Here is a 27,399-nt window from a genome sequence, read left to right on the forward strand (position 1 = left end):
CCCATATTGCTATATCTGTAGGTCTAACGCCTTGAGGATTGTAATCTTGTTCCACAAGGGTTGTTCTCAATTGGCAAGGCGTAATCAAGACACATTCATACAACTCAGTATAATTGAACCAAGTAGATAATTTTTTTAGCATTCTAAATAGCATGCTTTTTTCCCCAGGAGTTATTTCATAAATCCTTCAAGCTAACCATCATACTAGTTAGTACAAATTAGTAGCAAATTCTGAATCCTGAGAAAGTGTTTGTACTTCTGCAGACTAAAGCTCTCTCATATTTTTTTTCCTAAATTGTTTTACTTTCCCATGGTCTACAAATTCTTCAAATAATTTTCTTAAGTTTTAGTGATAGTTTTATTCCATAAAGCACATGATAATAAGGTTAACTTATAGTAGAAGGGATAAAATTATTTTTGAACCTTTAATTAACTGATAATTATAAACATAATATTATTTTTAAGTGTTCAGCTCCAAAGCTATGGAGAACATCTGATGGCAAAATAATTGAGATGGATACACAATTCACCATCAGAGCCAGAGAGCTGCAAAACATCTATAACTGCATTACGCTGAAAAATATCTCTCAAGATGAGAGACTAGATGTGCTCTTAACACTTAAACATACGGTAAAGGTACGTTAGTTTCTCTTAGTTTTGGGGTATCACTACCACTATCAATAAAAAAATTGAATACTAAAATAAACAAGATGGTTTGTATTAAGTAATTATAAAGGTAATAAATGTCTATATATATGAATTTTATTTTGTCAACAACTATATTGTTTGGGTATGATTGGGGGAGGATATGGTTTATGCATTAACATTTATCTACAAGTTCTCAAACTATATATTATGACACATACAAAAGTAAATATAACACAATGAATATTCTAAATGTAAATGTATCCTTAACTTTGCAATGAATGCAGATATATATAGTATGAGATTAGTACTCTACTCAGTTCAATAAAACAGCAATTATTGGCTGTATATTTTGACACTTTTTAATGAAAATTTTATTTTTAGCAATTTTAAAGCAGCATTAGTATAAGTATTTTTATCTCCTTTTGCTCATCAGTTATTGATTCAAGGCACTTTAATTAGTTGAGTAAATGGTTCTTCTTGGAAGGTAAGTCCCCATAGGTCTCTCACATTTCTGTCCATCTTGAAAGCAGAGGCATGGACTCAAATATCATTGACTTCCTTTTTTCTGGACAGCCTTTCAGAGATGTTTATCAAGTGACTATGCCTTTGAAGCTAGAGATAGGAAGAGAGGGAGAAGCCATAGGTCCAGAGGTGGGAAATAAGCATGGTATCTGTAGAGGGCAGTAGAAAGACCAAATTGGCAAAAAGAGAGTGCAGGTAGAGAGTACAGTAGAAATATTCTTACCTGACATAATTAGGACCATTAGCTGGTTAATTTAAAAAGCCAAAGGATGGACTCATAAAAGATAAGTTGTGCATGTCTTAATATGTTTAACCTAATATATCCACCTATACATTTATTTAACAATATTTGTTGGAGGATTAAGGCTTTTAAGCATGACTCGATTTCTGGCTGTGTTTATTGTGGCTGCACAACCTTAGATTAGTTATTTAATATTTCTGAAAATCAGTTTCATCATCTGTAAAATTAGTTGCTTTGAAGATACACATATATATGTGTGTATATATTTGTACATATGTATGTATATAGAATATAAATAAAATATATAATTTATGTGTCTCAATGCTTACAAATAGGGAGCCCTCAATAAATAATAAGTATTATTTTGATGACAGTTGCTAATATAGACCAGTGAATTTTGAACCTGGTCTGTTAGAATCATCTGGAGAGCTTGAAAGAGAGAAAGAGATACACAGAGAAAGGGAGAGAGAGTATGAGAATAAATGAATAGGAATGATATCTAGGCCCCATTTCAGAGCAGTTAAATCAGATTCTCAAGTGTGAGGACACTGTTAAAATCTTTTAAAATCTTCCCCAGGTCATTCTAATGTGCCCTCAGGGTCAAAGACCACTGATGCAGACTCTTGTATTAGCCATACCAAGTACATATTAAAAAGAGAAGAGCATTATTTTACAGTTACTGACGTTACCCTCTGACTCCTTCATTCAAACTATGGTTTTTGTAGTCCCTCTTGGGCAGTCAGAGCAACTTACTATTTTATTACTTCTAAATTGTATTACTTCTAAATCCTACTTTAATCACTTCACTCTTACTTGGGCTTTCTTATTCAATCACCATCATTTCTATTGCTTTGTTAAAGATTATTGTGAATTATATAAACATGCAGAAAAAAATGTATAAAAAATACATGTATAGTTTAGCGAATATAAAACCACCAATTTTGTTACTGCCCTCTGGCCCCAAAACGGGACATTGCCAACGTCCCCCTTTCTCTTCATATTTGCAATTCACCCTCTCAGTCCTCTAAAAGTAATTACCGTACAGACTTTCATGGTAGTCATTTCCTTGATATTTCTTCATAGTTACCACCTCTGTATACATCTCTAAATAATACGGTGTAGTGTTGTTTATTTTTGGATTTTATTTAAATGGAATGAGACTGTATGTATTATTTTGTGCCTTGCTTCATTTGCTCAACATTAATTTGTAAGATTTAAACTTGTTACTGTATATAGCTCTAGTTAATTCATGTCCATATATCAGATAATACTCTATTGTATGAATAAGCTATCATTATTTATGTAATCTATTTATTTATGGATATTTAGTTTCTAATTTTGAGCTGGTGTGAACGATGACTCCGTGCACATTTTTTAAAGCACTTAAGAGTAGAATTGCTGGTTGTAGATTATGCATATCTTAAGTTCTACTAGATAATGTCAAAATTTTTTCTAAATTAGTGGCACCAATTTATACTTATGTCAGCAATGTTTCATTACTTTTGGAATCTAGTTTTCAGTTTGTTTGGGTGATAATTTAAAAAACTAATTAGTGATTTTAAAAATTCTATACTGAATATGGTTGTGTTTTACACAGGAACATGAATGTAAACTGACTCAGGAAATTCTAGAATTGATTGACAGGGAGGTTGACCTTATGATGAGAGGAGTCAAACATGAGAACCTTGAAGGACTCAGAAAAAGGATTGCAACACTCTTTTTTCATTACATCAAAACACCTCTGTTTAATCCAGAAGTTGCAAGACACCTTAAGGTACTCTACCTTTTCTTCCCTGTATTCCCTTATCAAAATTCTAAGACGTGCTATAGTAAGTCGAAGTATATGCAGATTTTGCTTGAATACTTTACTAGGGGTCCATGTGGAAGACCATCTTATTGGTGAAATCTTCTTTGAATGTTTTTGTGTGTGTGTGTGTGTGTGTGTGCCGTACGCGGGCCTCTCACTGCTGTGGCCTCTCCCGTTGCGGAGCACAGGCTCCGGACGCGCAGGCTCAGCGGCCATGGCTCACGGGCCCAGCCGCTCCGTGGCATGTGGGATCTTCCCGGACCGGGGCACAAACCCGTGTCCCCTGCATCGGCAGGCGGACTCTCAACCACTGTGCCACCAGAGAAGCCCTAAATGATATTTTTTATGTTGATAAATGAATCATTTAACTTTTTCTGTTTGTATTTCCAAGCTTGAATTCTCTCCTATTCTCTGGATTAAATATCCAGTTGAATATTACAGTGTGTGGAACACATCATGATCTCTCACACCATCATGCTTTTCCATGTACCGTTGCTTCCACTTGGAATGCTGTCCCCTACTTTACCCAGCCAACTCCTCTTCATTTTCTAAGACTCAACGCACATGTACCCTCCTTCATTAGGCCTCAGAGAGAGTTAAACTCTTCAAATCTGAGATTCTACATGCACCTGTTTGTGTTCCTTTATAATACTTATCACGGAGTTATAATTATTACTGAACAGATCCACATAGATATCCTGCAAGAACTTCAAATGTAACATGTATTTGAATTAAACTACCTTTTCCAACTCTAACATGTTTAGCCTTCTTGGGGATTTTTCTCTCTAAAGCCAAGATAAGTGCCTTACTGCCCTCTTACTTTGCAAAACTATTTAAAACACCTTTAGTAAAGTTTTGCGGGGGGGGGGGGGGTTTACTAAAGAATTTGAAACAGCGTTTTGTTCCAGTGATTATGTTTAGACTAATAATCTATTTAAGAAGCTGACTAAACATGTATTTTGCTTTTTTAACATAAACAAAATCTCAATATTTAGTCAAAATTTTTAGAAAAATTAAAATTGTTTATTTTTTATATTCTTTCTTTTTAATGAAGTTTTGAAACTTAACTGTATTGCAAGATAATTTCAAAATATAACAAAAGTTCAAGAGAAAAGTTGACCATTGAATTATTTCTTATTCACATCAGTGTTTCACTTTTCCAAGTTACCTTTTAGTCTTCTATAGACTTACTCAGTTTTTATATGCTTGCAGTAGTATAATAGAATTTAATATTCTACACATTCATATAACATTGTATCATTGTATTCACTTTTTAAATTTACCTTTGGTAAAATTCAATCTTTTTGGTGAGTTTTGACAAATTCAGAGTCATATAATCAACAGCCAACAGCACAATCAAGATAAAAAAATAGTCTTATCACCTCCCCCAAATTCCCTCATGCTGCTACTTTGTAATCAGCCCTTCCCCTGGCTACCTAACCCTTGGCAAACACTGATCAGAATTTTATTTCTATAGTTATACCTAACCTAGTGTGTCACATAAATGGAATGATATGCTATGTGCAAGTATACCATGTCTTATTGCACTTCAGTTTACTGAGCTTTGCACATACTGTGTGTGTGTGTTTTTTTTTTCTTTTTTTACAAATTGAAGGTTGTGACAACCCTGCATTGAGCAAGTCTGTTGGCACAATTTTTCCAACAGTATTTGCTCACTTTATGTCTCTGTGTCACATTTTGGTAATTCTCGGAATTACCAAATTTCAGGCTTTTTCATTATTGTTATATTTGTTACAGTGATCTGTGGTCACTGATTTTGATGTTACTATTGTAATTGTTTTGGGGCACCATGGACCTCACCCACATAAAACAGCGCACTTAACTGATGTGTGTGTGTCCTGACTGCTCCACCAACTGGTGGTACTTCCAACTCTCTCCCTCTCCTCAGGTTTCCCTATCCCCTGAGACACAAAATTATTGAAATTAGGCCAATTAATAACCCTACAACAGCCTCTAAGAGTTCAAGTGAAAGGAAGAGTTGCACACCTCTCCCTTTAAATCAGAAGCTAGAAATGATTAAACTTAGTGAGGAAGGCTTGTCGAAAGCTGAGATAGGCCAAAAGTTAAGCCTCTTGCACTAAATAGTTAGTCAACTTGTAAATACAAAGGAAAAGTTCTTGAAGGAAATTTAAAGTGCTACTTCTGTGAACACATGAGTGCTAAGAAAGTGAAACAGCCCTATTGCTGATATGGAGAGAATTTGAGTGGTCTAGATAGAAGATCAAACCAGCCATAACATTTCCATGAGCCAAAGCCTCTTCCAGAGCAAGGCCCTAACTCTCTTTATTTTTATGAAGGTTGAGAAAGCTACAGAAGAAAAGTTTCAATCCAGCAGAGGTTGGTTCATGAGGTTTAGGGAAAGAAGCTATCTCCATAACATAAAAGTGCAAGGTGAGGGCTTCCCTGTTGGCGCAGTGGTTGAGAGTCCGCCTGCCGATGCAGCGGACATGGGTTCGTGCCCCTGTCCCGGGGGATCCCACATGCCGTGGAGCAGCTGGGCCCGTGGGCCATGGCCACTGGGCCTGCATGTCCGGAGCCTGTGCTCCACAGAGGGAGAGGCTACAGCAGTGCAAGGTGAAATAGAAAGTCCTAATGTAGAAGCAGCAAGTTATCCAGAAGTTCTAGCTGAAATAAAGAAGGTGGCTACACTACGCAGCAGATTTTCAGTATAGATGAAACGGCCTTATATTGCAAGAAGATGCTATCTAGGACTTTCCTAGCTATAGAGAAGTGAATTCCTGGCTTCAAAGCTTCAAAGGACAGGCTGACTCTCATGTTAGGGGCTATTGCAGCTGGTGACTTTAAGTTGAAGCCAGTGCTCATTCACTATTCTGAAAAGTCTAGGGTCCTTAAGAATTATGCCCAAGCTACTCTGCCTGTGCTCTATAAATGCAACAACAGAGTTTGTATGGCAGCACATCTCTTTCCTACCATGGTTTAGTTAATATTTTAAGCCCACTGTTGAGACCTACTGCTCAGAAAAGATTCCATTCAAAATATTACTGCTTATTGACAATGAACCTGGTCATGCAGGAGCTCTAATGGAGATGTACAATGAAATTAATTTTGTTTTCATGCCTGCTAACATAGCATTCATTCTGCAGCCTGTGGATTAAGGAGTAATTTTGACTTTCAAGTCTTATTATTTAAGAAATATATTTCATGAAGAGATGTGGCCAAAATGGCAGAGTAGAAAGACCTGAGCTCACCTCCTCCCTGCAAAATTACAACTATTTACAGAACAACTATCTATGAGAACAACCTAAAGATGATCAGAAAGGATTTCCCACAACTAAAGATGTAAAGAAGGAACCTCAAGGAGAAGGGTAGGAGGGACAGAGATGTGGTATATAGTCAAGACCCACACCCCTGGGTAAGTGACCCATAAAATGGGAGGATAATCACAAGTGCAGAGGTTCTTTCCAAGGAGTGAAGGGTCCAAACCCACCACTGGGCTCCCCAGCCCAGGGCTTCTCACCAGGAAGACAAGCCCCCAGAACATCTGGCTTTGAAGGCAAGTAGAGCTTGCATATGGGAAAGCTAGAGGGCTGTAGAAAACAGAGACTCTGCTCTTAAAGGACATGCACAAAATCTCACATGCTCTGAATCCCAGTGCAGAGGCAGTAATTTGAGAGGAACCTGAGTCAGACCCACTTGCTGATCTTGGAGAGCCTCCTGGCGATGCAGGAGGCAGCTGGGACTCCCTCTGGGGACATAGACATAGGAGGCAGCCACTTTGGAAGCTCATTCTACCACAGAAGACACTGGTGCTGTCAAGTGCCATTTTGGAGTCCTCCCTCTAGTCTATCAGTACCAGGGGCTTACCAGCCAACCAGTGGGCTGGTAGCCACCACACGAGGCAGGGCCTGGCAGCCAACAGGGCCAGAAGCCAGCCCTGCATAACAGCATGACCACAGTAGTTGGCCCTGCCACACAGAAGAGCCCACGCAGCCCACACAGGGGCCACTTTTAGAGTATATAGCTCTGGTGACCAGAGGGGAATGTGTTTCTTGGCTCCACACGACATCTCCTATGTAAGTTCATGTTTCCAAGATTGGGAAACATAACCAAACTACCTAATACATAGAAATAAATACAGAGAATTAGGCAAAATGAGGAGACAGAGGAATATGTTCCAAATGAAGACAAAACCTCAAGAAAAATAAGTGAAGATAAGAAACCTACCCAATAAACAGTTCAAGGTAATGATCATAGAGATGCTCAGTGAACTCAGAGGAAGAATGGATGAATGCAGTAAGAAGTTTAACAAAGAGTTAGAAAATATAAGGATGAACCAAACAGAGCTTAAGAATACAAGGGGACAGGTGGTTACTAGACTTATCCAGATGATCATTTCATGTTGTATGCAAATGTTAAATCAGTATGTAGAACATTTGAAACTAACAATATTGTACATCAACTATATTTAAGTAATTTTTTAAAATAAATAAAATAAAATAAATACATTTCATAAGGCTATAGCTGCCATAGATAATGACTCCTCTATGGATGTGGGCAAAGTAAATTGAAAACCTTATGGAAAGGATTCATCATTCTAGATGCCATTAAGAGCATTTGTGACGCATGGGAAGAGGTCAAAATATCAACATTAACGGGAGTTTGGAAGAAGTTTATTCCATCCCTCATGGATAACTTTGATGGATTCAAGACTTTAGTGGAGGAAGTAACTGCAAATGTGGTGAGAATAGCAAGAGAACGAGAATTAGAAGTGGAGCCTGAAGATGTAATTGAATTGCGCCGACTCATGATAAAACTTTAATAAATGAGGAATTTCTTCTTATTGCTGAGCAAAGAAAGTGGTTTATTGGAATGGAATATACTTTTGGTGAAGATGCCGTGAAGATTGTTGGAATCACAACAAATGATTTAGAATATTAATATTACATAAACTTAGTTGATGAAGCAGTGGCAAGGTTAGAGAGGAGCCATCCAATTTTGAAAGAAGTTCTACTGTGGGTAAAATGCTGTCAAACAGTATTGTGTGCTACTGAGAAACTGTTAGCATAATGAAATGAAGAGTCAATCAGTACAGCAAACTTGATTGTTGTCTTATTTTAAGAAGCTACCACAGCTACCCCAAACTTCAGCAATCATCACCCTGACCAGTCAGTAGCCCTTAAGGCGGGCAAGACCCTTCACCAGAAAAAAGAAGACTCAGATGATAGCATCTTTAAGTAATAAAGTATTTTTAATTATGTACATTGTTTTTTTAGACTTAATGCTATTGCACATTTAACAGACTACAGTATAGTGTAAACATAACTTTATATGCACTGGGAAACAAAAAAATTCGTGTGACTTGCTTTATTGCAATTATTCGTTTTATTTCAGTGGTCTGAAACTGAACCTGCAATATCTCCAAGGTATGCCTATAGTCTTTCAAGACTGGCTTCCTTCATTTAGCGTATTGTATTTGATAGTCACCCATATTTTTTCAGTGTATCATTAGTTTTTTGTTATAACTGAATAATATTTGTATGGTCTGGGTGTACCAGAGTTTATCTATTTACAATTGTAGGACATTAAATTGTTTAGAGTTTTGGGCTTTTATGAGTAAAGTCACTACGAACGCTCAATTGTGAGTTTTTGTGTAAATTGGTTGTTTGGGGTTAAATACCTAGGAAGTGGGATAGTTGAGTCATATGGTAAATGCATATTTACCTTTATAAAGACTGCCAATCATTTTTCCAACCTGATTATACCATGTTGCACTCCATCTGCAATGTATGAGAGTTCCAGTTGCTTTGCATCCTTGTCAGCACTTGGTATTGTCAGTTTTTATTTCATTTTTGGAATTCTAATAGGTGTGTAGTATTTTAATCTGCATTTTCCTAATGAGTAATAATATTAAGCATCTTTTCATGCATGTTTTTGCCATCCATATTTTTTTTTGTGAAGTGTCTCCACATATCTTTTGTCACTCCCATTTTTTCAGTTGAGTTGTTTATTTTCTCTTTATTGAAATTTTTAATATGTTTTGCATATAAGTCCCTTGTAAGATACATGATTTGCAAATATTTTCTCAGTCTGTGGCTTATCTTTTTATTCTCTTAACTGTATCTCTAACAGAGCAGAAGTTTTTGTTTTGATGACATTCAATTTGTTCATCTTTAAAATGGATCATGCTTTTATTGTTTGTTTTGTATTTAAGAAATTCTTGGAAGAATTAATATTGTTAAAATATCCATACTACCCAAAGTGATCTACAGCTTCAGTGCAATCCCTATCAAAATTCCAATGGCATTTTTCACAGAGATAGAAAAAAAAAAAATCTTAAAATTTGTATGGAAACACAAAAGACCCAGACTCAATCTTGAGAAGGAAGAGCAAAACTGGAGGCATCACGCTTCCTAATTTCAAACTATATTACAATGCTATAGTAATCAAAACAGTATATTATTTGCATAAAAACAGACACATAGATCAATGAAACAAAATCAAGAGCCCAGAAATTAACCCATACTTATATGGTCAATTAATTTACAACAAAGGAGCCAAGAATACACAACAGGGAAAGGACAGTCTCTTCAATAAATGGTGTTGGGAAAACTGGGAGAAAATTTTTTTTTTTTTTTTTTTTTGCGGTACTTGGGCCTTTCACTGTCGTGGCCTCTCCCATTGCGGAGTACAGGCTCCGGACGCGCAGGCTCAGCGGCCATGGTTCATGGGCCCAGCCGCTCCGCAGCATGTGGGATCTTCCCGGACCGGGGCATGAACCCGTGTCCCCTGCATCAGCAGGTGGACTCTCAACCACTGCACCACCAGGGAAGCCCTGGGAGAAAATATTTGCAAACCATTTATCTGATGAATTAGTATCAAAAACAACATGTACAACTCAATAACAAAATAATTTTAATCCAAATTAAGAATGGGCAAAGGACCTGAATAAACGTTTTCCCAAAGAAGACATACAAATGGCCAACATGTACATGAAAAAGTGCTCATTATCACTAATCAAAGAAATGTAAATCAAAAGCTCAGTGAAATATCATCTCACCAAAGTTAAAATGTCTACTCAAAAAGACAAAGTGTAACAAGTGTTGGCAAGGATGTGGAAAAAAGGGAATACTTGTGCACTGTTAGTGGAAATGTAACATTATGGAGGGTCGTCAAAAAATTAAAAATAGAACTACCATATAATGCAGAGTTTCAAATTTTGAATATTGATAATTGAGCCAATCTAAATTTAGTGTTAATATAAATGAAATGAGAACACTGGTTTAGTGGGCTTTTATTTCTGTGTGAATCTAGCTATTGCCTGTAAAAATAATTAACACAGCATAGCACCAAAAATCTAAAATTCTTAAAAATAAGTGCCAAAGCACTTTCTTTTCTTTTCTTCTTGGAAAGTTTTCTTACTATTGCAACTCAAAGCCTCTACCTACTCATTTTTTTCAGTCAGTTAATTTTCTAGGTGATTTTACCATGTATATCTAAAAGTTTATGAATAATAGAGATTTTTAATATTTTGGCAGGGTAAATGAATACTACTTGAAATTTAAATTTTGCATAGAGTAGGAAGTTAAGGAAAAAATATGACTTTAAAATTAATCAACTTTTTATCTCATTCTAAGATAAATTAGCCCTTAGCATTTGGCCTGGCTGTTATCGTTTTTCTTTCTTTCTTTCTTTCTTTCTTTCTTTCTTTCTTTCTTTCTTTCTTTCTTTCTTTCTTTCTTTCTTTCTTTCTTTCTTCCTTCCTTCCTTCCTTCCTTCCTTCCTTCCTTCCTTCCTTCCTTCCTTCCTTCCTTCCTTCCTTTCATTTAGGTCCCTCAAGACCCACTGAAGTTTTATAAGAAGATTTACTTTTGCCACAGTTGCCAGCTGTATTTGCCTTCTACAGAGTTTGCTGTATCATGCACCTCACACCACATTTACCGCTGTCGTCACTGCACTAACCTTGACAATGAGACTCAAAAACGAGAATCATGTTTGAAGTACAAATGTTTACTTCAACGACTTTACTATTCAGAAGCTGATTATGAAGATGATTCTAAAATTGCTTTTCTGATGCAGGTATGATCAGTAAATGTTGCCAATCATGGATGAAATTTGTCCATTGATTTTACAGAAAAGATTTCTGCTTTCCCATCCAAACCAATTAAAATAATGGTTCTTCTTCCTATGTTTATTCTTTGTGAAGCTTGCCTCTCTGGCAATTCTGAGTTTATATATGCAGACCTTGTGACAAAAAGTCATTTCAAGAGCTTTAGCTAATATGGTTTAAAATTTTTTTTTAAGTTTTAAAAGTTATTTCATTTCTTCCCTTTTCCCTCTTTTTTCATTAAAACAATGAAGTTTTTAATAACACTAAGCAAATTGCTTATTCTTTATTAAATCTTAATTTCCTCATTTGTAAAATGGGAATAAAATGATCTGCAGTAACCCTGAGGATAAGATGATAGTTACTAATGAATTTTGAAAAGTACTTAATACCATATAAATGTAAGGTAAAATTAGCATATTGGAAGAAATATATACAGCTTACTCTGGGTTAAAGATGCAGTCATGACTGTGAGATTGGTAACATATTATGGTTTGGGCAGAATGAGCAGAGATTTGATGAGAAATAAGAAGCTATGTGGGCAGAAAACCTCATGAATAATGTTTTCCTTTAAAAAATATACTGAGTATAATTTGTTTTCTCAAGTAATAGAATAATTTAAAATTTTATGTTTAGAAGAAAACATTGATTTTCACAAATGTTTTGACATGCAGCTACAGGATATTCAGTACCTGACTGAGAACATCTGGGCATCCCAGTCAGTGCTCAGTGCCTGGAATGATCTCAATGATCTGGTCATGGTCAGGTGGGATAAGTCCTTGGAGTGGTCGCCCTGGAACTGCATTCTTCTTACCAAAGATGAAGGCACTACTCATCTCAAGCTAAAGAGTGTTGAAGAGGTAAGGAGGTCAAACTTTATTTGGGACCTTAATTTGGTCATTGGAATTATTAGAGGTAACTTGACTGCCTTTTACTACATTCCATGCATAAGTTAAATACTTCCATTGGATTAAGAAACAGAGAACCCATGGATAACAGTAACAAAATACATGGATGGTATGTATGGCAGAGATGAAAATTGAAAGGAAGCTAAGACACGTAAAAGGTAAAGATAAGACATCTGAAAGTCTTTCAAGTACCTAACATGAAACCAGACCCTCCTAATAATAGCAAGTTCAAGCACATTAGTTCCACAGTAAATTCCATAAGAACAGGGATATTGTTTAGTTTATTTGTGTCTATATCTCTAATACCTACAACAGTGTCACAGACTAGGGAATTAGTAAGTATTTGTTGAATGAATAAATGAATATTATCACCAGATAGGTATTTTGAAACCTAGAGTCTGTCCTTTGATTAATCATCACAAGTCTGCCTAAAAGCACAGTAGATTCTCTAATAAATTCTGTTCATAATTTTGTGCCCTAAATGACAATCATACTGATCAGGTATAGTTCTGAGGCTTCATTTTTCATTTGCTTCCAACTAACTAGGAGTGGGGAAAGCACTGTAAAAATTAAATACCATTTAATTCCAGTAATTTACAAGATGCAATCTGTAAAACATTTTGATGAACAGAATTGAGGGGTCCCTGATGAGTTCCCAGAAAGCTCCAATTATACTAAGCAAGCCTATGATCCCAACAGCTGATATTGATTCTCTGCCTTCTACTGATTAAATTGCTGTACATTAATTCCATGCAAGATGTCAGCTAAGGGAAAATAAAGAAATGACTTCAAATATCATAGTCATTTTGAATCATGCTATTTCCTGCCTGTGTTTTATTAGGGAGGGGGAAGGAGTAAAGAGGAGAAACTAGTTAAATTTTAAACTTTTTTGAATAATTTTCCATTAGAAGTCAGGCTAAGAAAAATTTTACTCTAGGGACTGAAGGAAAGGGTAACAAGAAACTGAAGCTATGTTAAATATTATATTTAGTAAACTAAGCTGCCTCATAAATATTCAATCCCTGAAAGCCTAGCCAATACTAGCAATAGTGTTTCATATAGGACCCATAGTGGGATTGAAGTTCATTCCCAAAGCTGATATTCCACTGCTTCTTCAATTAATGCACACAACTCCCTTTGTGTATTTAATCAAATTACTGCAGTATCAAATTAAATGTTCTATTCACATGCATTTCTAATTTCAGGATCTTCTGAAATTCTGTAAATAGAGCTCCATTTATGCCAAGCAACCCTAGTGTAAATAAAGAAATGACTTCGAATATAATTGTCATTTGAGACAAACTAAAAAATTTGCCTTTTTATGCTTTTGGGCTGGTGTAATCTTTTAAGTGTTAATATTCAGGCTAGTTAAAGAATAGTTTATGTCTTGTGGTAATTTCCAGAATTTCCTAAATGCACAGAGGTATTTGCTATCTCATTGAGTAAAAAAAATACTCAAAAATTAAAATAACCTTGACTCCTGAAATCATGATACAAATTGTAGGAAAAGCATGAAAAAAGACTTCTGTTCTTTGAACTGTATATGAGGCAGATCAGTTTCTCCTGGTATGTGCAATGGCCAGAGTAGGACAATAGTGGATTTAAAGTCAAGACACCTGACCCAGTATTTCCCCATTTCTGTCACTAACGATCTGCAGGACATTAAGACCTGCCTTCTTTGCTTCGCAAAATTTTATAAAGGTTAGCGAAAAACATAAAATTGGTACAAAGGATTAGAGTAGAGTAGAGCTTTGAATTCTGGCTCTACCACTTATGAGCTGGGAGAAATTGGGCAAGTTTGTTAATGTCTCAATGCCCTAGTTTTCTCATCTATAAAATGGAGATAATGGATATTGGATATTTTTCCATATTATATTGTTCTTTAAGAGTTACTTATTGTTCCTTTTCTTGTATGTACCATAATGTGCTATTCTCATCTTTAGTGATTACTTTTTGCCTTTATGCACTTTGAAAACCTATAAAGTTCTCTACATGTTTTGTTTAATGTTGTATAACAGAAATGTGTTAGTATTTCTTGAATGAAATATGGGCTAAGAAGTGTTGGAATAAGGCTAAGTGAGTATTTTGACCTGGTGAATTTGTCTGTAGAGAGGAAACTTTTTTTAAAAAATTGAAGTATAGCTGATTTATAATATTATATTAGTTTCAGGCATACAGCACAGTGATTCAATATTTGTATAGATTATACTCTATTTAAAGTTATTATAAAACAATGGCCATATTTGCCTATGCTGTACAATATATTCTTGTTGCTTATTTATTTATACATAGCAGTTTGTGCCTCTTAGTCCATACTTCTATCTTGCCCCACCACCTTCCTTTTCCCCACTGGCAGCCACTAGTTTTTTTCTCTGTATCTGTGACTCTGTTTCTAGTTTGTTATATACATTTGTTTTATTTTTTAGATTGTACATGTAAGTGATAATATAGAGTTTTCGTCTTTCTCTCTCTGACTTATTTCCCTAAGTATAATACTCTCTAGGTCATCTGTGTTGTTGCTAATGGTGGAATTTCATTCTTTTTTATGGCTGAATAATATTCCATTGTGTATATATACATATATACCATAGAGAGGAAACTTTAAAATAAGCCCAGGATATTTCTACATAATGCTTTCTTTAAGAATGCCACATCCTTTGGCTCCTTTTCTCCAGGGCTTTCTTTATCTTGACTTGACACTATGGAAGGATCTTTCATAAGGAGATATCTTAGTAAAAAGATATCTAACCTTTCAGAAAACAAATTTTAGGAGGAGGTACAGGTAGTATTTGTGATTTGGTTGAAAAGAAGAGTCAATTAAGATTAATAAAGAGGGGCTTCCCTGGTGGCTCAGTGGTTAAGAATCCGCCTGCCAATGTAGGGGACACAGGTTCAAGCCCTGGTCTGGGAAGATCCCACATGCCACAGAGCAGCTAAGCCTGTGTGCCACAACTACTGAGCCTGTGCTCTAGAGCCTGCAGGCCACAACTACTGAGCCCACGTGCCACAACTACTGAAGCCTGCACACCTAGAACCCACGCTCCACAACAGGAGAAGGCACCGCAATGAGAAGCCCACGCACTGCAATGAAGAGCAACCCCCACTCGCCACAACTAGAGAAAGCCCGCACGCAGCAACAAAGACCCAACACAGCCCAAAAAACCAAAAAGCAAAAAAGATTAATAAAGAGAATAGACGGTATTTATTAATTCAACCAGAATTTGCTTTTCAGTATGCCAGATATTGTGATAAGTGCTTGAGGAAAAGCAAGGAAATGTAATGGATACAATACTTCATTGTTTCAGTTGCATTTGAGTTTAGCTGCAAATAACAGACTAAACCATATAATGACTTAATCAAATATGGGGTTAGTTGTCTTATATAATAGGAATCTAGAGTTTGGCATCTGGGGACTTGTATGGTAGCTCCACAGTGCTCTCAGAAACCCAGGCCTTCTAACTTCTTCCTCAGCCATATTTAACCTTTGGCTTTAATCCTAATGATTATGTACTCTTAGAGACAGATAGCTACTTCATCTTCTGCATTATATCCACCTCCTAGATATGGCAAAAGCCTAAAGGTACTTGACAGGTGAGTCTTCCCACTACTAAAAAGCTTCCCTGTAAGCTTTATCCAATGACTTCTTTTTAAAAAATGTACATATATGCATGTATGTATATATAAATATATATATTTCTGCCAAATATATGTGTGTATATATATACACATATGTGTATATATATATATATATATACACACATGTGTATATATATACACATATGTGTATATATATATATATATATATATATATATACACACACACACACACACACATATATATGTCAGAAACTTGTCATATGGCCACCCCTAGCTATAATAACCTAAGAATGCTGAGCACATCACAAAATACAAAATAAGACCCCTATATAGAGTCGGGCCTCTAAATATGAATGCAAGAGAGAATGAATATTGGGTTGGCAACTAGCAGTGTGCCCCTCTCATTAGAAAACAGTTCGTCTTATAATGTGGCAAAGCTACATAACAGAGAAAGTTCAAAGTGCTGCTATAGCTGTGGAGAGACAAGAAGCCTAAAAATTAATTATGAACAAATAAAAATGGAAAGGCACAAAGAGTTGATAAAGGCAGGAAAGTTATTTTCTATTTAGAAGACAGAGAAGAGAAACAGAAGAGAAACAGTGCAGGGATTCATATCTAAGGTAGTAAAAAGGGTGACTAAAGAGAAGCTTACATTGTCACAGCACCATTGTGATCTTTATTTTGAGCTCTGGAGATATGGAGGGAAGGATTAATTTTAGAAAAAAAAAATCACGTGGGTAATTGTATCAGTATTGAAATAGATTTAAAGAGAACTAAGGTGACAAGAGCATTCACACAAAAATATTGATTGACTCTTTACCTTATGGTTGCAAGACACACATGTATGAAAAAGACCCAGTTTGAGGGGCTTCCCTAGTGGTCCAGTGGGTCAGACTCCACGCTCCCAATGGAGGGGGCCCGGGTTCGATCCCTGCTCAGGGAACTAGTGCTGCAACTAAGACCCAGCGCAGCCAAAATAAATAAATAAATATATTTTTTTAAAAGACCCAGTAAGGAGTCTTCCTTATTATCATGGAAGAGACTCACAAGTAGTGAAATTCAAGGCAGAATGAACTAAATATTACAATTAAAATACATGAAAGTGCTTGCAAGTGTGGAAGAAGGAGGGGTTAGTTTAGACTTAGAGAGGTCAGAGGGAGAATCAAGAAAGGCTTCCAGGTTAAAGCGTCATAAAAGCTGAGCTCTGAAAGATGATGGACAAAGTGAGAATAAATGTTTTCAGGGCTGAAAGAACTGAGAAGTAAAGGCACTGAAGCATAAAAGTGTTTTTACTTGGCAAAATATATTTGTGACATTTAATAGAATTTGATTTTCTTTTCTTTTCAGGGATATGAACCCTTGTTTATTCACAAGATCAAACACAAACATTTCCTGGCTAAGAACTATTTTTCACGAATTCCAGTGCTGGCTTCAGTTTTACTTGGTGATGGTGAAGTAGATGAGATCAGAAAGAAACATCAATCAGAACCAACATCTAAGATTATAGATATCCACAGGCCTAGTCCTTAAAAGATCCAGGACTATTTGTTTGATGATCAGCATTTTTGTCCACTGCTAATAGAGTAATACAGAGGTCACACAATACGGAAGCAGAATTTTATCTTTTATTGATTTTAATTGTTTTTCATAGTGTCGTAAGTTGTATGAAGAGAAAACATCCCTATACAAATGCTTTATTGTGAGTGTTAAATTTAAATATAATTTTGTTACTGAAATTAATATTTTAAAGAGAACATTTTATTTTTACTTATTTTCACATTAAAATTTTTAAAAATTTCAACTACATTATATTATAGTTAAAATAAACAGCCAAACAAAAGCTAGGCTTAACTTTCAACTCAAAAAATTTATTTTAGAAAAAAATGTAGTTACAGGAGAATAGTCAGTATACGGATGAGAGGAAACATTATAGAATTCTCTTTCATGAAAATCTTTACATATAGGATAAAAGATGCTATGTTTTAATATAGGGATTTGAATTTCACATTTTATCTTCTACTTTCATCTTCCATTCTTCTCAAAATTTCAATGAAAAAACAAACTATAAACAAACAAAAAAGTTCATTCCATACTGGAAAACAGGGTGAACAGTGGAACTGTATTTTATTCTATGGTAGGAAAACTCCCTGTGGAGCAATGACGAAACTCTGTAAGAACAATAAAAAAAGGTCAAGTAAACTATAACAATTCCTTTCCCTAATACACCAAAGGAATAACCTTGACCACATGCATGTCAGGGACATACAATGATGAACAACGGTATATGAGTCAGTCTTAACAGGAAATAGGTTCAAAATAAGATAACCCAAGGAGAGTTTATTTACAAAGGGACTTCTTATAAAGTGTGAGCAGTGTGTAGGGAAACTAAGGGAATGGTGTAGGAATGTCGGGTCGCTATCAGATAAGCTGTGTCTACCCTAATCTCAAATGGATCTGGGGAGGGAACGGTCTGGGAACCCAGAAAGAGAGTGTAAAGGAGATAACTGAGAAGATCAGTGAGCAACTCTCAGGGCCCTAGGTGATCTCATGAGCTAGAGAAATAAATATTCTGACCTCACACTTCTCTCTTCCTCCAGTCTCTTGCTTGGGTTTCCCATTGGAAGAACCCAAAAGGAAAACAGAACAAATAGAAGTCTGTGGACACGATTCATATAGCTTCAGGGCAAAGATCAGAGGAGACAAGTGGGAGAGTGGATTTGGCTGGCTAAAGAGAAGACATCCAGCTAGAGAGAAGAATTAAAAATGAAAGTGAAGAGCTATAATTCAAGTAGCAATATTTCATACACACACAACATAATTATATATATTTGTATATATTATACTTATATATATAAGTATATATATGTGTGTTTTTAAGGAACTAAACATTGAAAATGGAGGCACTATAAAGCTGTTGTTATTTTCAAGTTTTCATAGACAATTCAGATGTTCTGGGAACTTTCTAAACAGTAAATTACAGATAGGATTAGATTGGGGACCATTCTGATCACTAATAAACAGGTAAAAATTTAACACAGACAAAAGTGGGTTTACACTGGAATGGAAATGACCGGGTTTTCACAAGACAGTTCAGGAGAAACCCCCAGGTCAGAGTAGGAAGAGCCGAGGAGGCAGCAGGAAGGGCTGGGGCAGCGGGGGTGGGGGGGTGGGGGCAACAGTCAGATAGGGGCCAATAGAGGACTTTGAGAGTTCCTCTATTGCCCTAGTAGTAAAGCACTTGCTTATAGTAATGGAAGACTTGTGGGGTACAACTGGTGGGGGGCAGAGTGAGGGCAGGCAACTAGAGCTATTGAATCATACATGAAAAGGGGCAGCACCTTAATTTAGGGCTGGTAAAATAACCACAAAGACCAAAAAAAAAAAAAAAAAAAAAACAGGCTCAACAACAGAGAGACTTTGCTTAATAAGGTCAACTCTTCTGGGAAACTCTTTTCCGTCCCATTGGAACTACAGCTCTCATTTTACACAGGTCTCCAAAAATCCATAGCAGAAGGAGCTAGAGATGGTGTCAGGCTAGAGAGCAGCCAGCAGGGAAAAAGTCTGGTTGCTGCCTACTAGAATCCTGGCACCAGGGTACTGGACAACAACCAGTTAAGAAGTTAAATTCCCCTGCCTTAGAAGGACCTGCATTTCTCTAGTTTATGACCTGATGAGCACACCTCCCCTGGCCCACTAACAAATGAAACTGTAGAAGGTGTTTCCTTCTTTCTCCTTTAGGAGGACTATATTATATGGATAGAGGCCTGAACAGTAGAACAGAACAAAGTTTTATATCCCAATATTGCAAAAACAAGCTGACAAAAGATTGTCACCATATACGTAAAGGTTCAAAAATCAAAAAAGGGATCCTTTTGAAGAATGAGAACAAATATTCATTTAACAGATCTCTTAACTATATTAAGGACATTTGATAGCATTTTTCATCTTTTGGAAAAAAATACTGGGAAAAATTGCTATTACATAAATCATTACAATAAATAAATAAATACAACAAAATAAACAATTGCTGAATTAGAACAAACAACACACTAATGCAATGAAGAGCAGGTTTGGTACTTGAAAGCTAAAGCTAATACAGGGATTGGATGGATTAGCTCAAGATAGTCCCCTAGAGATTTCCCTGGCAGTCCAGTCAGTGGTTAAGACTCTGCATTCCCGATGCAGGGGGCATGAGTTTGATCCCTGGTCGAGGAACTAAGATCCTGCGTGCCACAGTGTGGTTAAAAAAAAAAAAAAAAAAAAAGATAGTCCCGTTGAATTCAGAGGAAAAGTCAAAGAAATGAGGAAGATGAGCAAAAATGATAAGTCTAACAGCTTTGCTTTGTCTACACTAGAAATAACATAAGCCTAAAATGGAGTAGAGAAGGAGAAACAATTAGCAGAGAGAGATTTAAAGCTAATTTCCCTAAGCTAGAAAGGCATATATCCATAGCTGTATAAAGGATCTACCAAGTACTGGGAAAATTAATATAGAGATACACCTAGACACAACCTCATGACATTTCTGGATTTCAGAAATATTGGACAGGGCTTCCCTGGTGGCGCAGTGGTTGAGAGTCCGCCTGCCAATGCAGCGGACACGGGTTCGTGCCCCGGTCCGGGAAGATCCCACATGCCGCGGAGCGGCTGGGCCCGTGAGCCACGGCCGCTGAGCCTGCGCGTCCGGAGCCTGTGCTCCGCAGCGGGAGAGGCCACAACAGTGAGAGGCCCGCGTACCGCAAAAAAAAAAAAAGAAATATTGGACAAATTCTATAAGCATTCAAGTTGAAGAGGAAAAGCCACAAGGAAAAAAGTCAATAACAACAGCATAGATTTCTCTTCTGCAACACTAAGTGCCAGAAGGTGAAGGAGGAACATTTCTATTGAAGACTTTTGAATTTTGAGGGTGAAAAAATGACCTAAGAATTTTACTTTCAGGCAAATTTCTTTCGGTGAAGACAACAGGAAGACATTGTTAGGCAGGAAGCATGTCATCAATCTATGTGTACTCATTCTGTCCTCCAGCTGACCTCGAAACTATGGAGGTAGGGTCTGGGCATGATATTGTATATGAGAGATGGCAGTGAGCACTCTACAACTTCAAGATCCTTTCTAAATGCTCATCATTTGTGTGGTTATGAAACAATGCAATGAACAAAAATAAATTTTCAAATAAAAATCTATACTGCAAAAAACAAAAATATGAATCAACAACAACAAAATACCCTGAGTATTGTCACTAAATGTCTGCTGTAGGAGGGTTCAGAGGGATAAAAGTGTTCCAAATCTTTTCGAGGGGAGACGAGTAAATAGATATATAGGTAGGAAAGTTGGTATTCAAATATTTAGTTAAAAAATTTAAAGGCAACTGCTAGCAGAATGAAAATGGGATTATAAACTCCACATTTCTAGAGAGAAAAAGGGAACAGCAACAAACTTGAGAACTATTGTGAAATAAAGGGGTTTTGTTTGTTTGTTTGTTTAGGTTAATAGGAAGTATATATAAGAGAAAAACAAGATTAAAAATATCACAGTGCATAAATTTGAATGGGTTAAAATTCTAGTAAAGGATAGTTATTCTTATATGGTATCAAAGGAGTGAACTATAAGCTGTGTACCAGATATGTACCCCCAATAAAATGACATTTAAAGATACATAGTAAAACTATATCAGTCATATACAAATAGACAACAAAATAATTGGTGGCAATATCAATATCGAGGATGAAATTGAGAAGAAAAAGAGAGCAAAACAAGTTACTTTATTTTGATAAATTATTATTCACAATATAAATGAATAATTAATCTCTACATTGGGTATGAAAGTAGGCTTAAAACAAAAAGTCAATTGGGGAACAATTCTCCATAGGTTTTTAACATTTCTGCACATCTTTTGAGCAGAGGTACTTAGTTCTCCTTTTTTCAAGGATGTTTGTAAAGCAAGCAGTCTTGGAAGATAGAGATAGTGTTTACTGTTCCCTGTAAAAGATTCAGAGTCTCTAAGTAAAGCATTCCCAGTCTATAAAGCAGTTCACTGTGTGCATGTGTCATCTGGACTTTGTGTCATCCTGAGGGATTTAGGGCAAAATGCTGATATTCTGGCTGCTGCTGTTTCTGTGAACAATAAATTGTGCTTTATCTCTGACCCAGGAGTCTCATGTCTTTTACTATCATTTATGAACTTGTGGCACCAAACTTGTTACCTTGCAATTAGGACAGCATTTCAGATACTTCACAGTTCTTGATACAGATAACCCTAGAAATGGAAAAAAAAAAAGAGAGAGAGAGAAATGAGTCAAGAGGTACAAAATGCTGTTTCTCTTCTCTTTCCAGGAACACTGGGTGATTGATTGCAATTCTCCATCCTCTTGAAGTGAGGCAGGATTATGTAGCATGCTTTGTCCAATGTAATGCAAATAAAATTATCTTGTGTCACTTTTGAGCATTGAAGGAATGAAAGATTCTAACTACTAACTAGATATTCTTCTTCTAATAAATAGAAAAAGAATGAATACTCCCCAATTCATGAGGCCAGCATATCCTTGATATCAAAATTTGACAAGGATAGTACAAGAAAGAAAATGATAGGCCAATTTCACTGTGAATGTAGATGCAAAAATCCTAAACAAAATATTAGCAAATAGGGGGTATAGCTCAGTGGTAGAGCATTTGACTGCAAAATATTAGCAAACCAAATCCAAAAAGTGTATTAAAAGATAAAAGCATATGGTTTTTCCTGGATATTCTTCATGTGCTTCTTCAGTTCTACCTCCCCCCCTTCTCTTCTCTTCGTTGTGCCCTTGGAGGCTGATATTTATGCAGTGCATCAATGAGTGCGTAATATTCCTCGGTTGGGTTTGGTCAATAGGAAGCATCAGCAGGAAATTTGAGGTCTGAGAGAAAGAGGTTGGGATATTTATTACCCTGGCTTCTCTCTTCTGCCTTTTGGTCTGTTGTTGTCAAGTGATGGCTTTTATCTGCCTAAGACCACAGCTGTGGTTGGATGGTCATCCCTTCTTCTCTTCAACTCTCTTTGAGTTCTGGGGCTCATTCCTTCTTTTTACTTCTTCAGCTTATGGGTGATAATGGCTTTCTTTTGTAGCTGGGTTAAGGTGCTTCACTTTTTCTTTTTGATTTCCTTAAACAATGTCACCTCCTTTGTAAACAGTCCTTTTACTAAATACTTCTCAAATTAGCCAGTTTGAATCTGCCAACAGGTTCTGTTGGACCATGAACAAAGCAGTAATTGGTACCAGGAGTGGTCCCAGCAAACGGACTTTAAGATGTAATCCTAGGCTCGGGCTGCTTACATGTTTGAAGAGCATGTGGGTACCCTCCATATAGGAAATGGGACACTGGTAATATGCAGTGTGTGGTAGCATCATGATTACTCAAAACTTTGCCAGTGGAGGCATGGAACGGGGTGCAGGATGGCCGATAAGCTTTGGGAGATGAAATGGCTAAGGCAGTTAGTCAGTTTGATGACAAAGATTGTGGCATAAGATGGGTATTCGTACACTAGAGGGGGTCCATAAAGAAATTGATATATTGAAAGCCTTAAATGTCCAATACAGACCCAGACAGAAATTCAGAAAGCCCTTAAGACAGCTCTAAAGAAATTATCTCCTGCATATACAGGGAATACGTGGCTAAGGATTAAGTCTGAAGCCTGATTTTAATGTGTGTAGAGCTGTTTTGTCAATTAGATGTGCACCCAGGTTAGATCTCATGCTAAGGTAAGGATACTGGTGAGGAAGAACAAGGTCTGGTATGAGTTAGCCTATATACTGAAAGTTTCAGGAGTGTGTCAATTTTTACTTAGATTCAGGGGAGTATATTATAAGAATTTATTGTAAGGGTGTTAGACTAAAAAGGATAAAACAAAAGATTATATAAAGCCAAATTGATGTTCTTGCCTAGAATTCAAGATTTAATGTGTTGGCTTGAGGCCCTGAGAATTGCTATATGTGTTAACTGGAGCCTAAACTCAAAAGTGACCTATATCAGTGAGCTTGAAATGCCAGAACTCCCCCGGAAAAATATTAGGAAGATGGGTTGTTGGAGTGGATCTGTTATGTGCAACTTTCTCAGATGCCTCTTAAAGGTGTCTATACTCCACAAGAGGGTCTTCACCAAGATATTAAAAAATGCGATCATAAGTGGATTACCAGCATCCTTGAAAAACTCTATGGTGACTGTACCCCGTAAGCTGGAGATGACAGTGGTGGCTGCAGTGGAATTTGACAGCCTGGTTTAATGGGAATAATGCAATCCCCAATGCTAGAAGTCAGGCTGAAACGTAAGCATCAGAAAAAAGTGGGCAGTTATAATAAGAACCCTAGGGGCAGAGTGGTTTGTTTCTGCAGGGATTTATAACAATGGTTAATTGATAATCAGATCCACAGGCACGAAATGGACTGCTGTATTAGTTTTTTAGAGGCTGTAACAAATTACCACAGATTGCGTGGTTTAAAACAACAGGGATCTCTTCATCCACAGTTCTGAAGGCCAGAAGTCTAAAATCAAGGTTCAGCAGAGCCTCATTCCCTCCGCATGTCCTATGGGAGAATTCCTCATTGCTCTTCTAGCTTCTTCTGGCTCCAGGCATTCTTCGGCTGCTTTGGCTGCATCACTCCAATTTCTGCCTCTGTGGTCACTTGGCCTCCTCCTCTATGTGTGTCTGTGTCTTTTCTTCTGTCTCTATGAAGACACTCGTCATTGGGTTAAGGGCACACCTGGGTAATCCAGGATGATTTCATCTAGAGATCCTTCATGTAATCACATCTGGAAATAGCCTTTGTTCACATAAGGTCACATTTACCAGGTCCAGGTACTGGGACATGGATATATCTTTTTAGGAGCCACCTATCAATCCACTATAGCAGTATGGTTCTATATGACATATATGAGCAGAAAAATTCCAGTTCTGAAGGGCAGAAAAAAAATTAGTTAAGGTATGGTAGTGAGGAATCTTGGTCTTTTACCAGAGTTCTCAAAATTAAGCTATTTCACAGATGTTAAAATATAGAGGCATATTAAAAATTTTAAGAGTTTATTTGAGTACAATCTCTTTGAATTGGGCCGTGTCAAACCTTAAGTGGTTAGGGGCAATCTGCCAAAAGGAACCAGGGGAAAGACTTATATTGAGAAAGTGTGGAAACAAAGAACAGAAATTATTATTATTATTTTAACATCTTTATTGGAGTATAATTGCTTTACAATGGTGTGTTAGTTTCTGCTTTATAACAAAGTGAATCAGCTATACATATACATATGTTCCCAAATCTCTTCCCTCTTGTGTCTCCCTCCCTCCCACCCTCCCTATCCCACCCCTCTAGGTGGTCACAAAGCACCGAGCAGATCTCCCTGTGCTATGCGGCTGCTTCCCACTAGCTATCTATTTTACATTTCATAGTGTATATATGTCCATGCCACTCTCTCACGTCATCCCAGCTTACTCTTCCCCCTCCCTGTGTCCTCAAGTCCATTCTCTACATCTGCGTCTTTATTCCTGTCCTGCCCCTAGGTTCTTCAGAACCACTTTTTTTTTAGAGTCCATATATATGTGTTAGCATACGGTATTTATTTTTCTCTTTCTGACTTACTTCACTCTGTATGATGGTCTCTAGGTCCATCCACCTCACTACAAATAACTCAATTTTGTTTCTTTTTATGGCTCAGTAATATTCCATTGTATATATGTGCCTCATCTGCTTTATCCATTCATCTGTCAATGGACACTTAGGTTGCTTCCATGTATTGTAAATAGAGCTGCAATGAACATAATGGTACATGACTTTTTTTGAATTATGGTTTTCTCAAGGTATATGCCCAGTAGTGGGATTGCTGGGTCATATGGTAGTTCTATTTTTAGATTTTTAAGGAACCTCCATACTGTTGCCCATAGTGGCTGTATCAATTTACATTCCCACCAACAGTGCAAGAGGGTTCCCTTTTCTCCACACCCTCTCCAGCATTTGCTGTTTGTAGATTTTTTGATGATGGCCATTCTGACCAGTGTGAGGTGATACCTCATTGTAGTTTTGATTTGCATTTCTCTAATGACTAGTGATGTTGAGCAACTTTTCATGTGTTTGTTGGCAATCTGTATATCTTCTTTGGAGAAATGTCTACTTAGGTCTTCTGCCCATTTTTGGATTGGGTTGTTTGTTCTTTTGATATTGAGCTGCACGAACTGCTTCTATATTTTAGAGATTAATCCTTTGTCAGTTGCTTCATTTGCAAATATTATCTCCCATTCTGAGGGTTGTCTTTTCGTCTTGTTTACGGTTTCCTTTGCTGTGCAAAACCTTTTAAGTTTCATTAGATCCCATTTGTTTAGTTTTATTTCCATTTCTCTAGGAGGTGGGTCAAAAAGGATCTTGCTGTGATTTATGTCATGGCATGTTCTGCCTGTGTTTTCCTCTGAGAGTTTTATAGTGTCTGGCCTTACATTTAGGTCTTTAATTCATTTTGAGTTTATTTCTGTGTATGGTGTTAGGGAGTGTTCTAATTTTGTTCTTTTACATGTAGCTGTCCAGTTTTCCCAGCACCACTTATTGAAGAGGCTGTCTTTTCTCCATTGTGTATTCTTGCCTCCTTTATCAAAGATAAGGTGACCATATGTACATGGGTTTATCTCTGGGCTTTCTATCCTGTTCCATTGATCTATATTTCTGTTTTTGTGCCAGTACCATAGTGTATTGATTACTGTAGCTTTGTAGTATAGTCTGAAGTCAGGGAGCCTGATTCCTCCAGCTCCATTTTTCTTTCTCAAGATTGCTTTGGCTATTTGGGCTCTTTTGTGTTTCCATACAAATTATGAAATTTTTTGTTCTAGTTCTGTGAAAAATGCCATTGGTAGTTTGATAGGGATTGCATTGAATCTGTAGATTGCTTTGGGTAGTATAGTCATTTTCACAATGTTGATTCTTCCGATCCAAAAACATGGTATATCTCTCCATCTGTTGGTATCATCTTTAATTTCTTTCATCAGTGTCTTATAGTTTTCTGTATACAGGTCTTTTGTCTCCTTAGGTAGGTTTATTCCTAGGTATTTTATTCTTTTTGTTACAATGGTAAATGGGAGTGTTCCCTTAATTTCTCTTTTAGATTTTTCATCATTAGTGTATAGGAATGCAAGATATTTTTGTGCATTAATTTTGTATCCTGCTACTTTACCAAATTCATTGATTAGCTCTAGTAGTTTTCTGGCAGCATCTTTAGGATTCTCTATGTATAGTATCATGTCATCTGCAGTGACAGTTTTACTTCTTTTCCAGTTGGAGAACAGAAATTATTTGATTGGCTATACCTTAAAGCCTAGTTGGGTCTTTGTGATTGGTTGTCCTTAGCATTTTGATTTCATAACCTTGAGACACTTAAAGGCTTAGATTTTTGGTTTCCTTATGTACGCTGCCATGGCATTAGAGCTCCCTCAGTCTAATGGCTTTCTTGTTTAATTAATTTAACACTGACCTATACACTCTTTATGCAGGGACAGACTGGCTCTCTTTAAAGAATGACTCCTCCACAAACGTGTGTTTACTGTGTATGTTCCTCCAAGCCTTCTCCAGTGGGACCTAGCTCA

General features: G+C 36.7%; 1 protein-coding gene across 3 annotated transcripts in view; it reads left to right on the top strand.

The window, feature by feature from the left end:
• Window positions 1-17,684, top strand: part of IQUB (IQ motif and ubiquitin domain containing) — a 63,210-nt gene extending 45,526 nt beyond the window's left edge. For 2 of the 3 annotated variants that reach the window (XM_067041662.1, XM_067041661.1), the window contains exons 9-13: window positions 466-636; window positions 3,009-3,185; window positions 11,028-11,276; window positions 11,979-12,164; window positions 17,157-17,339. In XM_067041662.1, the coding sequence (XP_066897763.1) occupies window positions 466-636; window positions 3,009-3,185; window positions 11,028-11,276; window positions 11,979-12,164; window positions 17,157-17,339 (966 nt within the window). Of the gene's footprint in view, window positions 1-465; window positions 637-3,008; window positions 3,186-11,027; window positions 11,277-11,978; window positions 12,165-17,156 lie in introns of all 3 variants that reach the window. The other variant, XM_067041663.1, reaches the window with a different exon arrangement.
• Window positions 17,685-27,399: the final 9,715 nt, after the last annotated feature.

This window comes from Kogia breviceps, chromosome 9 (genome assembly GCF_026419965.1).
Source record: "Kogia breviceps isolate mKogBre1 chromosome 9, mKogBre1 haplotype 1, whole genome shotgun sequence".
NCBI classification, from domain to species: domain Eukaryota; kingdom Metazoa; phylum Chordata; class Mammalia; order Artiodactyla; family Physeteridae; genus Kogia; species Kogia breviceps.